Consider the following 15251-nt stretch of genomic DNA (forward strand, 5'->3'; position numbering starts at 1 on the left):
ATTCTGGATAATGATACAGGCTCGTTCTGAAGGCATGATTATAATATATATAGCTTTTCCACAGTGAAGTACAAGTATATATCCTGGATAATATGCTTTTTTTTTTTACATATGCAAACTACTTGGTACAGATAAACTGAACCTGCACAGCATAGGAACTCAACGTGGAAACTGAAGCAGGAGTCTGCTCGAAGGACATACCATCTAGCAGTGCTAAATAAAGTTTGGAGCCCTTAGTTTGAATTTCAAACAAGCTCAGATGTGCTTTACAGGCTGATTTAGGTGTGGAACAAAACTGGTTGGAACAAGCATCAAAATGGCTGAGGACTCCAGAAGTGCATTTCATTGATCCCTATCAAGGGATCTTCCTATTTCTGATTTACTGAGCTCTTGAATAATAGCAGGGACTTAATTAAAAATTGTCATATGCAAACAATAAAATTAGTCCAAAATTAATCTCATGTGGGTCAGAGACAGTTTTTCAACTGGTGCTTTGCAGATTTCTTTGTGATCATCCTTTATTGTAAGGACAAACTGTAAATTAAAGGGAAGTGCTGCAGTTCTCCAGTGCCATCAGAGTGCTGTGTGTCCTGCACTCCATAGTACACCCTCAGCTTTGCCTTCTGGGGATGTCAGTCACAAACCAGGTTTCTGGCTGGTGCTGGGAAGACACGAAGCCTTGTACACCTATCAAGTAGGGCAGAGGTCAATGCAACTGAGAATGTCAAGGTGTGAATTTTATGTAAAAGTTGTTGGCACTCTCTAGAAAGCTGTACACACTGAGGAACTGCTCTCACCATTACAAGGTGCAGATCATCAGATTTTAAAAAAGTAAAGTGCTGAAGGGATCCCAGGACCGACACAGGTTTGCTGTGCTTGTTTCTGAAGTCAAATTATTTGTTGTTATTATTATTATAGAACAATAACAGCCAAGATTATTTCTTCCTTAAATATGTTCCATGCCACATATCCTTAAAGACATCCCCAAACCTCTGACCATCGTGTGCTAATGAGTAACACAGCTTTTCTGTCCATAAAACTGATTGAATTCCTTCCTTCACAGGTAACTCACATAAGATAAAACTGAAAGCTCTTTACTAAATACTGACTGAGATTTATAGCCTACGCATACCTTCTTAAAAGCATTAACATCTGCCTGTTAACAAATGCTGTCTCTGGTTGTGCACCTTTCAGCACAGCTTTTCTGAAGTGCAGCCAACACATCAGAAACACACTAAGAAGTAATCCTGTCAAAACTGTAGTCATCTTCAGACTTCCTGTGGCCACAAAGAGAACCATGGCTTTCCAGTATCCATTACTCTTCATGGAAAAGAAGCTTCTCTCAGAGGTCGCTTCTCCTGTCTCCTTCTTTATACACAATATCTGACAAAAGCAACACACCAAGAACAAATAACGATGTTTCACAGTAAACTGGCAGTGTACTTTAAGTGTTTCAGTACAAATATTTCCTAAGGTTAGTTTTAACATATGCAATTTTTTCTCCTGGTGTACTGAAACAGAAAAAACAGAGATTTGCCAACACTTTCATAGGTAAGTGACAGTAACTATTTATTAAATTTTCATGAAAAAGGTGTAATGTATGTATTAAATGGCAGTCTGGAATAAAAAGGCAAAACTTTTAAAATTAGATATGCCACAGCTATTTCATGCAACAAGGATCATGTTATGCTTCCTAAGGCAACACCTATTAAAAAGGAAAGGCCGTAACTATGGTTTATGACTGAGCTAGGAGGCCTTTTTTGTTGTTTTTAGAAATATAAACTGAGCTGGATAAATCAAAGGCAGCGGAACTAACAGAAAGGAGACAAAAATTAAAGAGGTAGAAAGTATTAACCCATCTTTTGAAAATAATGAAGTGATAATAAAATCAGAAAAGTAAAATTTAGAAAAACCTCCAAAAGATGCCTAACTGTTCTATTTTATTGATTAGAGCAGAGGTAAAAGCAGCCAAAATCATGAAAAGAAAACATGCAAGTATTTACCTCTGAGCCTGGCACATTGCTGTTATTTTTTTCCATGAGGGACCATTTCAAAACATTCGGCAAGGTTGGCGATTTCCACGTTGGCCATGGGTTGGCAAATCTCCCATCTTTGCCTCTCTTTGATTTAGTTACATCCTCTTCTAACCTGTAGTCCAGCCTGAAGCTTTTCCTGAAGGTCCTGGAAGAATCACTGCTCCCGGAACCACGGCCTGAGTTCTGACGTTTCTTCACTGCTTCTTTAGGGTACTGGTTACACGCAGTTGAAGGCTGCTCTTCATCTGTGTTCTTATCCATATCTTTTTCAGAAGAACTAAAATAAATTTTTAATTAATCAATATTTTCTTGGACTAGCATCAACATTCGTAAGACTGAGTGTTCTCACACACATTAGAAACAAACCTCTCGTTTTATGATCTACTCTATTTTTTTAATCAACAAAATATGCCTTTAAAACAGTCACTATTACACAGAAGCCTTCAAAAACATGCTGTGGCAAGCAGACATGAGATCTCTTTGTAGTTCAGGCTGAATTTTACTCCCTGGAATGCACAGCTTCAGATACTAACACTATTATCTCCAACTGCAAAAGGGAGGGGGAAGGGTTCCTTAATTTACATTTTGGAAGAATAGTAATTCCTACTGAAACTTATGACATTCAGTGCCTGATGTAATACGATCCTGCAAGTCTGTCCAGGAGACACTGGAACTATACAGTACCTTGGGATTTGCCAATATAGTGGCTTTATTTTGTAGTAAGAGCAGCAGCCTCATGTAGCATTACCAACACTTTACTTATACCAACAAGAGACACATACATGCAGGAAAGTCAGAGCACAAAAGATATTTGGCACTATTTCTTATTTTGTCTAAAACAAAGGAAAAGCTTATTGTAGGTAAATGTAACAATTTCAAACACAATTCTGATACACATTTAACTGAACTGACTGGTGAAAGGCCACGGGAAATTGAAACATCTCAAATCAGGGCTGCAATGTTTATTCTTAATTCCATCGTGAAATATAAAAAATTTTAAGAAAATAACTGAGAAAAGCTTATTTCTGTGAAGTCACAATTCTGGCACATTCCTTAGAAAACTGTGAACTCAGTAGTCAGAATCTCTTATTCCAAACTGCACTTAAGTGTTGCAGAGTTTAGGAATATAATCTCATTGTATCCAAGGTAGAAAAAACAAATATCCCTATCTTATTTTAAAAGTTGCTGAAGTAAGTCAGTTGAAACTAAATGCTTCAATTTCTCTATTTACTTTCAACTGAAATGTGGAAAGTAAATACACTGCTCTGACAGCCTTAAAAAAAAAAAAAAAAAAAACCAAACAAAACCCCCACAAAACTCAACCAAACAAAACAATAAAACAAACAAACAAAACCAAAAAACAGTTGCTGTTTTAAAGAGTGCACAGCTTTCCAGTACTTACAAACTCTACCTGGTAAAAACTAGAAGACGACCAGTAGTTGAAGAGACAGCACGATTTACGGCTGCGGTGCAGGAATAATTTTTAATAAAAAATTGTGATGTTTGTCCTGTGGAAAGCTCTCCACCACATGTTTTAGTCTATCTACATTTTCACTAATTCAGATACTCAAACGGCAGCTGTATACTCAGAAGCACTGGGCTGATGTATCAAAGCCAGTCCACTCAAACAACATTGTCAGAGAACAGAATTAAAGCCCACAGTTTTCTCAGGAATCACATAACTCACTGTGCCCTCCACAAGCTCGTAATTACAAGGAAAATGAAATATATTGTTCACTACAACCTTTCAGCTAAGATATTCCACACACGTAAGAAGCGTTACCAAACTGAACCCAAATGCATTTACTGGTGATGCTCCAATTCAAATGCAGTCTGTTCCCGCTACTTCAGCAGCAACTCAACTGCAACACTGAGTACAGCTGCAGTTGAAAAGATATGGCAATTGATAAATACAGTGAAATTTTCTTAACAAAATTACTATTATTTCACCATACAGCAGAGATAAAATATTAACACATCAAAATTCACTTCTGATAAAGAAGCACGAACAACATTCAGAAAACACTGCTGACAGAATTTTTGATACCCCTGGTCATAATCGTGTTTTACGTAATTGCTTTGTACTCCAGTTTCCCTGTAGTTTTACTGAAACTACTCCATTTATGTATTTTCTATATAGCATTAAGATACCACATCTGCATCATAATTTAAATGTAACTGTTTACAGTTTAAGGCTTTTTTTCCTCTATTCCACTAAACATTTACTGGAATAAGCCTCCAATGAAAGTGACACTCAACTTGCTCTATAGCATTTTAATCAGATATAAATCGTATTAGAAAGAATCAGTGCCACAAAAAGGCAGACAGAATACCTCAAAAAATTCTAATGGATATTTTAACTGTTACATTAACTAAAGAGGGTTGGGTTTGGGTATTTTGTTTGGCATTCCTCAAAGAACATTCTCAATGCCAAGTCAGCTTATTAATTTAGCAAAGCATGCAGACATAGCATAAAACATCCACTCTTCCAGAAAGCATCATGAAAACAAATCACAGAAGTTTAATCATGTAGGTACTTAATTCCAGGAAATTCATCTGTTAACATCTCAGATGTCTGATTTTTTAAATATATATAACTACTGTAATTATTGTTGCTACAAGACATTTTATATTAGAGACCGGAGTGCCTAAGGTTTTATTTTTAAGCTTCTGTTTATCTATTCATTTATCTCTAAAATAAGTGAATTCTACTTTTGCTTAAATTTTCATATAAACCTTTGATCTTATTCTGAAAGTATAAACCTCTAGGGGAAGCAGGGATCAACCATGCTGATTAAACAAAGACAATGCCAAAGCATTTAAGGCTCTGCAGGTATCTATGTGTCTGCCAACATATTTTCCACATGATGCACATACATTACTTTCATTAGTATTCCATAAGCCACTCGAGGGATAAAAGACCTCAGTGCTCACAGAATACTTTAAAACTTTTACATGTATAAGAAAGGGACACATTTACAAACAATTAACTAGAAGTATCCCTGATGAACTGTAGATTCCTTTGAAGTATCAATCTTGCCAGTTCATTTCTGTTTAGTTTAAACTGGTAAAATATATCCTAGAATATTCATGACATACAGTAAAAGAAATCTACGTTTTCTTATTAAAAAAAACATAGATGATAATTTCTTGAAAACCAGAAGTCATTAGCTTAAAATAAAACTCAACCAACTCTTAGTCCAAGGAGACTCTTACACTTCTGCAAAAAGAAGCCTCTACAGATAAGGAGATCTGGCAGGTATATTTTAAATATTAGAAAATATGTAATCAGAAATGATTTTTCTGCCAGCTTTCCTAAATTCTCCTCCCCCCAAAATAATAGTTTGGCACTTGAGAAACTAATTCAAGAACTTGAATGGCAGCAAAAATTATGAGCTGTAGAAACAACAAAATCAAACTAGAATAGAATCGCGTTCACTTGGGAGGGACAGAGGGAAGAGGTCACATCCTTGGTGAATATTTCTTGTTACACAAAGTTCTTCAAGAAATCTTCTATTTTCCATACTTTTAAAAAGAAAGAAAAACTCCTGTTCTACTTAAAGGCATTAAACTGCTTTCCTAACAAACGGAGCCCATCCTTCAGGATGAGGTGACTTACCCCCAACCAAGGGCAAGTGGATTGACATCATTTGTAAGAGGGGCTCAGGCAAGACACAAGGCCACCACCCTCTCTGTGCTTAGAGATTCTTTGCTCTTTCAACTGAATTCAGAAAAGAAAATGGACCAAGACATACAAACTCCTAAAGGAGACCCTTAGTCATGCCAAATCCACAAGGCCAGAAGATTTTCTAGACATGAACAGCACCACAGGCTGATGAATCGGACGAAGCCAAACATGAATCAAAATGCAGAGCTCACATAACTGGTTTTCCAGTTATGTTTTCCAAACACCAAGGCACCCCTGGTAATCCACAAAGCAAAAGAGAAGTTGTAGATCAGGCAGGACATGGCATGGAAAACCCATGTCTCATGCCCCACTAAACCAGCTTACACCTGAAAACAGGATATAGCGCTTAGGACAACAGGTCTGGGGTAAAATGGTTACTTCAGCATTTCTGATATAACTGATAGAACTGAAAACTTGGATACAAATATTTTAGCCCCGAGCCTTTTGTTTATTTAGAAAAATAATAAAAATTTAACTAAACATTTTAATACTTTCTGTTCCAAGAGAAAGTTGGAAACAGCACAATAACATTACAAGAAGCACTCTGCCATTGAAATTTTTCTTTTCAAATGGTCTTCTGAACAAAGCAGAGCTTCAAGCCAAATTACTTGAACTTTATTTGAATACAGAATGCATCAGCATAAAATCTATTGTGTTTTCACCTTTTCCATCCAGTCTCCTCTAACATCTGCTACTCCATAAATGAAATGGATGTAGTTTCCCCTGTTAACTGTATAGCCAAGCACAGACATGCTACTAAGCATGAAGTCTGCCAAAACAGATTTATCATTCTTTTCTACACAGAAATGTGGTCCTTATTTAATAAATCCATAAGCCAGAAAGTCAAAGAGTTACTATGAAGCTCTGATTTACTGGAATCCAACAATATCCCCAAAACTTTACAATTGCCTTGCAAACATTCCATAGCTTTGCATATATCTTTAAATTTTTGCCATTTTTGAAGCAAAAGGCTTGGTTCATTTTTTAATCACTGTCTCTCTGTGTAGACCACATCCAGAACTGAGCTGCACTACACATCACCTAAAGGGGACAGCACACAATTCCCAGCAAACTCACACCACTGTAGCCTTACCAGCACAAGACTGAGCTTTCTGCAAGCCATATACAGGTACACAACTCAGAAATTTTCTTTCAATATACATATTTTTATTAACTGCAAAAAACCCATGCATTTTGGCTTGAAACAAAAAGAATTATTTCAGCTAAAAAGAAAGCTATTTGCAAACACTAGGGAGCATGTAAGTAATTGGCTCCCACAAGCTCTACTATCAAATGACTGCCAGCTAAGTTTTGGCTGTGCTTTTATTTTTCCTTCAGGTCTGAAATTGGCCGCTTTAATTAATGAACAGTTTGAAACTGGAAAATTCTGAATGCATTTAAACTTTTATTGTGCAGTACTTCAGGCTGTTCCATCATACCACTGCAGATTTTGCAAAGCAAGAAGCTGAGCCTTCTGCAAACTGTACACTGCTACACATCTTGGAAGTTTTCTTTCACTATGCTTATTTTTTATGGCTGCAACAGCAGTTGCATCATCAATTATTCCAGTTGCTCTTGGTTTTAAGATTTCACACAAATAAGATCTCTCAAGTTTGCAACTAGCTGATCTGTAAATACTTTTATTATTTGAAATTTCACATTAAAAATCCCTAGCAAGAATAAGCATTGCCAAAAATTTCATTCAACAGATCTGAAAGTATACTGACTCTACAGTGACCTTGTATACCATTCAAGAAAGATTAATAACAGCGTTGATAACAAAAAAAAAAAGAACAGTTCTCTCCATAAACGGTCTCAAGAATTAGAAGGAATCTTTCTTAATAATTCTTATCTAGTTTTGAGGATCAACAGTAAAACAAAGTAAAGTTTTATTTAGGCATCATGAAGGGGAAAAAAATTAGTTACCAAAAAACCAAATGTGAAGCATCCACCCATGATCATCTGCTGTTAGGCTTATTCTTACAGTAGCTGTAGTACTTAAGCAGCCACTACCGTGAGCCAATCCATTTCTGCCCTCATTACTCCCCCACACCTGCCAAAACAAACACTTTTGTACACACGGTGAATTTACTAATCTAGATGATAGTCACTTCTTACCTTACCATCCCTTGAGAAGCACTTAATTTTCACCTGCATCACTGTGCAACCACGAAAGTGTTTATACCAACAAACTGGCTAGGACAGGGAAGGGTGAGAACAGGTATACACTGTTGTAAACAAAAACTACTTATGCCAGTGCTGGTATTAAAAAACTAATTAATTAAATACTCTCCATTTATACTCTCCAGTGTAGCTCAGTTACATACTCCGCCAAGTGAGGTTCAACAATTCCACCTACCCTTAATATGCTTCATTTTCAATCTAATTCCTATCCGAGGTTTCATTCACATTCAGTACTGATGCTGCTGAGAGTCTCTGGCTGCCTCCTCAGACAGTAATGTTTAATATTATAACTGAGCAAATTCAATAGCTACCTACCACCTCCAAGGCAGCCCACTCCCGTTACTGCACATTCCACCTCTGCTCTGTTGGTATTCATTAGGGCTACCAAACCAACAGAAAGTTATTCATGCCTATCAGCTACACCCTTACATGCCTCTGGATACAAATGCAAATAGGCTTTAAAGTCAGCCCCATCACTAGTCCCTAGAGCCAGTTATTTCTCAACCCTGGGTTAAATCTGTCCAGCTATAGGCATTGTATAAACTGCATAAAGATGTCTCTTCCTGGATCTGGGACAACACATAACTATTCTCCCTTTGCTTTCAGGTGCCTCAGCTGATTGTCCCTGCCATATACAATCATTTTGTAGTCCCCAAAGATGTTTATGGACTGTATTTAATATGACAGAAGTTTTCTGTTACATGCACATTCTGTCTAGGTTATGATCCCTGATCTGACAGTAGCTGTCCATGGGGGGACACAGTTTAACAGAGATGACAGATCTAGGAGCCAATTTCTTTAGCAATACAGTCCTATTACAGTAAGTTATTTTCCTCTTTACCTTCATCTTTTACTGCAGTCTTGAATAAAATAATCCAAAAGTTGGCATATGGCCATCACATTTAAAAGAGCAGCCTAGACTATCATTATGATTAAGGCAGTGTAATTCCATGCTATTGCTGAAGCAGCCACCAAAGGGAAGGCAGAGTCAAATTTCCCTACACCAGAACGGAAATTGCTTTCCTTTGCTCTCCCTAAACAACTAATTTCATATGACTACTTAATGTACAGGGAAGAATGCTGAAAGCACAAGAACTGGAATGAAAGTTTTCTTACCTGCTCTGCAGGACTCAGGCTGACACACACAGAAGCAAGGCTTGTGTATTACAGCTGTGATGGTGTGCAAGACAACAGATCATAAATCAACCAGACAATTTTTAAATCAACGGTAAAATAAGCGAAGATGGCACATGCACACAGCTGCCCAGGTAAGCCATGGATTCCAACAATAACTATAATCTCTATGGATGGCCCTTCACACTTATATAGAATTTCAATAAAGCTTTTCTAAAAGAGCAAACATGAAACTCCTACCAGCCCAGCTACGAACCAGTCCCCAGCTTAGGCGTTCTGGCACCAGCTCCACTCCTGTAACTATTTATGCAAATGAGTAGCTCATTAGCTTCAACTGGTTTACTGATGTGACTACAGTTAATGACACAGGCACAGCTTGCCAGGATGGGGTTTACTGTTAGAAAAAACTGCCAAACTTTGAAGTCCAGCATTTAAAAACACACTTTAGCCCCTCCTGTGTGGTAACAGCCTATGGATCTTGGGTTTGGTACTTTAAGTTACTATGCTCTTGAAGCTGTTAGCACAGGTTTTTCTTAACTAAAGTTTTTAAAATATTATTATTATATCTAACATCTTAATGTCAATTAGATATGACTAAAACCAAGTACTATTACATGTAACGAAATTAAGGCTCCACTTGAACATGCAATGGGATAAAACTGATTTCCTTTGTAGCACGTGGTCAGTGTAAGAACTGTTTCTGTGAAAGTGCACAGAAATCATGTTAGACTTTGATCCAGAGGATCTACACGGCAAAGCAGGATCTGAAGTCCATTTATCATCAACTCTGGAACTTTTATGTCTGCAACTGTGTAATTGTTATCTCCACCTCATTTACTAAGCCTTTTAATTTTCTTTTTCCTTTTCCTTCATGCCAGGAAGGAAGAAACTCCTATGCAAACTTTCTCTAGACTTACACCAAGAATAATCCTTTAAAACATTATAAAACCTCAGTTGTCCAGGAAGTGCAGCAACACCCAAGCACTAAACTCAATTTTATTTTCAAGTTAATAGACAGTCTTACAATTTTGTTTATATTCATTTAAATGCTTGTCTATTTGATTCCCTCTTTTGAGTTCAAAGTCCAAGCACATAAGGCCCAATGTAATTTCTCTGCAACATGAAAATACTTTCCCAAATTCTTTCTAAATCTACTTAAATTTCAACATAAACTCTACTTCTGCTTGTCCCAACAACATTCTCTCTCCCTCTGCCTGTGTATGTATCTACAAGCACCCCATGGATATATGGATTTTACAGAACTATTTATAATATTAGAATTCAAATTTATTGAAATCCAAGCAAATAATTTCTAAGTCAGCTAAGATAAAGAAATTGTAAATTTTTCTCTGTGGAAATATATGCTATTCTTGAATGCAACTGTTCAAAGACCATCTTTCACATGAGTTAAGCCAAAAGGTCATCAGCCTTTCCAAATAATAAAAGTTTTGAATATTCAAAACTTCATACTGGAAAGCCAGAAAACACACAGCACCCTTATAGTTCTTCAACTGAAACACACCCATTAAAAAAGAAATTCCAAGAGGCAGTACACTAGACACAGCAAAACATCGATAGTCAAGGAAACTGGAAATGTCACAACATGCTTATGCTTTTCACTACAACACTTTTTCCTTATGAAGAGCCTTCAACTCCATCCCCACAACTTTAGATTACACTGTCTCTTCATGTACTCTAAACGAAATGCGAAGTGCTTTGGTTGTTAGTCAACAACGAAAGTGTTAATATGAGAAGTTGTTTGGTTTGTTGGTTCCTTTTTTTTTTTTTGCCCTTATTAGAGAGTCAAGGCATAGTTCCAACACAAATGTGAGCCATCTACTAATTTTCAAGGCACCATCCTAAATATGTAGGTGTTTTAAGGAGACAAAGTGTTTCACGTAAACACCTGCATAGGCACACATAAACAACTTGTTATTGACACAATCTCATTACAGGAAACAGGTGAACCTCACTGAAACCAGTGAGGTTCAACCCTCAGTCCACGGCATGGGAGATTTCTGCCTTAACAAATGACCTATTTCCAAATATTTTGAGCAATACAACCTGAAATGTTATGACAAACCTTACTTACCAGACAGTAGCACTACCAGCTCCAACCCTGGTAACAGGTCTTAGAGAAGAAGTAACTCTTGATACAGTTTTTACCACCTGATTTTTCACTCACACATCATCTTACCAAATCTTGTTTTTCACAGTAGGAACACAATGGCAGCAGTGTTGTGTCACCTGGCAATGCCCATTCTCTTTCCTGAACTGCTTCATAAGGTTTATCTGCTTGGGCACAGTTGTTGGCTATTCAAACCCTTCCTTGTACAGCTGCTAAACACCAAGATGTTACATGCAAAGAGCATGTAATATGTACCTTCTTTCCTAGATTTTCTAAGAATGTTCAAACCAAGTGCAACATATGGTTTACACAAAAATCCTTTTTACTCAAATCTGCATTTAGATACAAGATGATCAAGTGATTTTCCATGGTCCTGGCTCTCAGAATATTAGAAGTAGGATTCTGATTACCTAGCCAACACACAGCAAGCTATAAAGTTAAAGCAATTGACTGGAAAATAATGCAAGTGAAATCAGTAAGGGATTTGTAGATGTGACAAAAAGTGAAACTAATTTCACAGCAGGTGAAAGGACACTAATTAATATGGCAGCATTTCTGTTTTTCTCATCACAGACAAAATAATTGCTTTCCTATCTGCTGAAAAAAAAACTTAAAAGCTATTTTTGAATGAAGATTTAGCCATTTTTGTTCAATCTCGAGCATATAAAGGCTGAGAAAATAGCAGATTTCTCCTGAGGTTTTTCTTCAAATCTACTTAGTTAATGCAAGTGAAGAAAATAATAATAATAATGGTTGCTTCCTCCTAAAAAGGCTGCACATATCTTTTGATTTGGGCCAAGCTGAAGTCAAATTAACTGTGTTTATATTTCAACTGTTTCACTGTCATCTCTTTCTTCTTCCTCTCCTGAACACATCCTCTTCAATCACAACAACTGAACCAAAACAGGGCTTTCCAATCTCCAGGCATTAAAAATTGCCATTACTTTCTATAATAGGCATTTCAATTTCAGATAATTTGGGCCATTTTTAAAGCAACTGTTGCAATAATTCTTGAATTAAGAAGAAAAAAAAAATCTTATTCTTGTCTTTCCCAAATTCTTACCTACAAAGTGAATCAGACTTCCTTCTTTCTTGACTGATACAGCTGCTACTATGAATTTAAAAAATACATTAGTCTTTTCAAGGGTCTTTTGCCGGAAAACAGAAGTGATTTCCCTGTCACTCCCCTTAATTTTGATGCTACTTTAGTTGGTGCAGTTTGAAAATGAAAGAAAAAATATTTAAGCATAAATAGTACTTTTCTTTAAAACTGAAAACTTGCTTCCTAATCGCCATTTAGCAAATATAAGAAATCATAATCGTCACTAGAAGAACCATTTCTGCATAAGTCCAATATGAACTTCACTGCCTGCCGTCAAGACATACAAACGCTTTCCCCAAATCCTTACTAGAGATAATTGACGATCATTGAGATTATTTGACGGCACTAATTACATTAAATGACTTCGTTAACATCTTCCACTTCGCACTATGTAACGCGAACCCTCTCTCCCCCCCCCCCCCCCCGCCCTTGCGATAAACATCTGTCCGTGCCTCCTCTCCGAATGAAAACATCCAGTAAACCGCCGATACCATGAAGCGGATTTTTGGTAAGCGATTATATAACTTGTTTCTTTCGGAGCGCTGCTGCGGCATGTGTTACTGTCAATTGACGGAAACCGAAAGCTCGCCGCTGGGAGGTGGGGGACGAACGCAATACTTTTTCTTCCAGGGTTTCGCTCACCGGTGCGAAAGGATGGGGCCACCCGTCCAAGCTGGTGCCCGTCGGCGTCTGTGCCCAGCCAGGGCGGCGCGGCAGGGGCTGGGCAGAGGCACACGCCGAGCTCCGGGGCCGCCGGGCTGTGCTGCTGCTGCTGCTGCCGCTGCTGCCGGTGCCCGGCCGGGAGAGCGGCTCGCTGGCCCCGCGTACCCACCCACCAACTTTTGCGGCTCTGCCCCGCTGCCCCCGCCTCCCGCAGGGGCTCAGCCCGATCCCGCCCACACTCACCGGCGGGACCCCGGTACCGTGTGTGTGTCTGGCGAGCCCCGCTGCTGCGCTCGGAGCAGGTGCTCCGCTCCTCCCGGCCGCCTGCGGGGCTCTGACGGCGGCAAGCCGAGCAGTGGCTCCCCTCCGGACGGGCACGGGGCGGGAGGCGCCGCTCGGCTCGGTCCGGTCCCTCCCTGCCCACAGCAAGGCGCGGGGGCAGCGACCCCCGCCCCCGGAGCGCTGCTGCCGCTCGAGCGCCGCTCACCTCCCCGGCTGCTGCTGCCGCCCCTGAGGCGTCTCGTCCCCCTTCTTCTCCTCCTCCTCCTCCTCCTTCTCCATGGTGCCGCTCCACCCCTTGCACGGCTCCGCGGCTCTCCAGCAGGAGCTGCTGAACGGCTGCGGCGTCCCACCTGACCAGCCCGCCGCCGACGGTAGCGCGGCGAGCTGCAGGAACCAGCTCCACAGCGTCCTGCGCCTCACCATGGCCGGCAGGGCTGCACAGCGCCCAGCCCCTACTGTGGCGGGCAGAGGCTCCACACAGCCCGGCCCCTCGCCGTGGAGAGGCGCCGCTCCCGGGCTCGGCCCGCCAGCGCCTTCACAAGATGGCGGCGGGGGGGCCCGCGGTGAGGTGTCCCGGAGCCACGGCGGGACAGTGTGAGGGCTGCCGGCTCGTCCCGCCGCTGCAGGCCGGGCTGCTGGTCGGCACAGGAAAAGGGAAGCGTTCCGCTGTGCTCCTGGCCGGCTCCGGTGGTTGGTAAACGCTGCCCGCAGTCCCGTTTATGCTGCGGTGAAAAGTTTCCTGGTCTCGGTTTCCTCAACAACCCTGGGCAGTGCCCTTAGCCCCGAGGGTACCGACACCCACGGGAGGTGCCGTGTACGGGCGAGGCCGCCTCCCACCTCGCAGGGCCCTGTATCCCCACGGTCATTTCCCCACCTTAGGAAAGTAAAATTCATGGCCAAGTCACTTTACGTGCTGGATCACAACCATCCCCTTCACCCCCTCTCTGCGCCTGTGAGGAGTTCGAAGGCAGCTCCAGATGATGGGCCAAACAGTGAGGCATTTGAGGCACCCAGATAAACCCAGAAATAAATATATATTTTTAAATCTTTCTTTACCTCCTTAAGCACATTGGAAAGCAAAAGAACAAAGCTATACAGGTGTAATATGAAACCACCACCTCTCCCCCCCATATATAGCAGTAATATGAAATCTAAGACTATCTGGAGCTCTGATAACACACTTAGGTACATTTTATCTTAAAGCTCATGAAGGAATGAAGGTTCATTGGTGAAGGAATGAAAGTTCATTGGTGAAGAAATCTTAATTATGTTTAGAGGCCAAAGTTCTCAGGGTAGGTCTTGGGAGATTAGAAATGTGACCCTTACTGTTCTGATTAGTCTATCATTCTCTTAGTTTCCTTAAGGCAAAAGGAAAATGATATTAACAAGTTATCTTGTTTTGTACAAGTTATCTGTTATCTCTGTTGTGTACATGTATGTATTCTTTGCTTATGGTCAGGTGGATTTGCTGATCTTTGCCAGTGGAAATTGCTGACTTATTTCTTACTTTCGGTCCTTCTTGTCTGACATTTCCTGATCATTTCATCTCCTATCACTATGTCTACTGTTAAGCTGGCCTTGTAGTAGCAATGACTTTCACTCAAAATTATTAAACACAAATCTATACTGATTAAAGTTATTTCTACTGTTACTGTATTGAATCTAAGATTTACTAAATGAGTTAGATGATAAAGCTGTCCTGATCAATGACCGTTCACAGTAATTATTAGTGCCTATGTACAGAAATCTGTGTAAGCCGCTTGGTAAGTGCTTCCAGGCTGGTAGTAACTGATTGTCAACAGTAGCCGATTTGGGATGCTCATCCTACACTTCACCTGGGTATCTCCTGGTAGGCAGCCCTGCCTCCATGTGTGGAGTGCTGCAAAAACCAAAGTTCAGGAGGCTCTGCTTCAGTAAATATGTTTTGTCTGTACTACAAATAGAGATGTCAACACTTGGAGGCTGTAAGTAAAGACACCTGGTGTCTGTGCTGCATGCAATTTTCAGTTTGAAAAGGAAACATCTCTCTTCTAG

At 40.0% G+C, this 15251-nt stretch overlaps 1 protein-coding gene across 5 annotated transcripts in view; it reads right to left on the reverse strand.

Annotated features, from left to right (window-relative positions):
- The window catches only part of NAPEPLD (N-acyl phosphatidylethanolamine phospholipase D), a 21834-nt gene extending 8108 nt beyond the window's left edge, over positions 1-13726 (reverse strand). The window contains exons 1-3 of one of the 5 annotated variants that reach the window (XM_051805087.1): positions 12764-12767; positions 12234-12281; positions 2004-2313 (exon numbers count right to left, since the gene is read on the reverse strand). In XM_051805087.1, coding sequence (XP_051661047.1) covers positions 2004-2297 — 294 coding nt within the window. In that variant the 5' untranslated portion in view covers positions 2298-2313; positions 12234-12281; positions 12764-12767. The other 4 variants (XM_051805084.1, XM_051805086.1, XM_051805088.1 and 1 more) reach the window with 4 other exon arrangements.
- Between the last annotated feature and the right edge of the window lie 1525 nt (positions 13727-15251).

This window comes from Manacus candei, unplaced genomic scaffold (assembly GCF_025592945.1).
Source record: "Manacus candei isolate 608988 ecotype Guabito, Panama unplaced genomic scaffold, ASM2559294v1 h1tg000063l, whole genome shotgun sequence".
NCBI classification, from domain to species: Eukaryota; Metazoa; Chordata; class Aves; order Passeriformes; family Pipridae; genus Manacus; species Manacus candei.